A 419-nucleotide genomic window follows, 5' to 3' on the forward strand; every position below is an offset into this window, starting at 1 on the left:
GGACTTCAGGTGGACTGGGTGTGTCTCTGGCAGATGAAGCGCAGTCTGCTGGAACAGTGGATGTCGTTCAGACGTCCATCGAGGTGAAGGTGAGCACAGTCTTCGTCCCCAGGACCGAGACCATGACCGGTCCAGCTGTCAGGCTGCCCTGGTTTCCACCGTCTGGAAAATAGAAACAGAGCTCCTGATTCAGTCCTGGTCCATGTCTCCAGAGAACCAGTTTGAAAACAGGACGTCCCGTTCAAACAGAAACTAGAAGCAGTTCCAGAGTGTGGGAACCTGAATCTACCTGCGGTTCATGACGTAAGGCGTCTGGTTGACCCACTCCCATCGTCCTGATTTCTCATCAGTCAGACCGACCCAGTAGAAGGCACCAGAGGCCAGTCTGGTCACATAGTCCTGGTCCACAGAGAGACAAG

General features: G+C 54.2%; 1 protein-coding gene across 1 annotated transcript; it reads right to left on the reverse strand.

Moving 5' to 3' along the window:
• Positions 1 to 5: 5 nt before the first annotated feature.
• Positions 6 to 399, reverse strand: LOC106512791 (C-type lectin domain family 10 member A; the record flags this gene model as incomplete). Its single annotated transcript, XM_014001325.1, is given in 2 exon segments — positions 6 to 162; positions 290 to 399. Coding segments are annotated over 2 exon segments (267 nt in total), but the record flags the coding sequence as incomplete, so codon positions are not given.
• Positions 400 to 419: the final 20 nt, after the last annotated feature.

This window comes from Austrofundulus limnaeus, unplaced genomic scaffold, assembly GCF_001266775.1.
Source record: "Austrofundulus limnaeus strain Quisiro unplaced genomic scaffold, Austrofundulus_limnaeus-1.0 Scaffold13971, whole genome shotgun sequence".
NCBI lineage: Eukaryota > Metazoa > Chordata > Actinopteri > Cyprinodontiformes > Rivulidae > Austrofundulus > Austrofundulus limnaeus.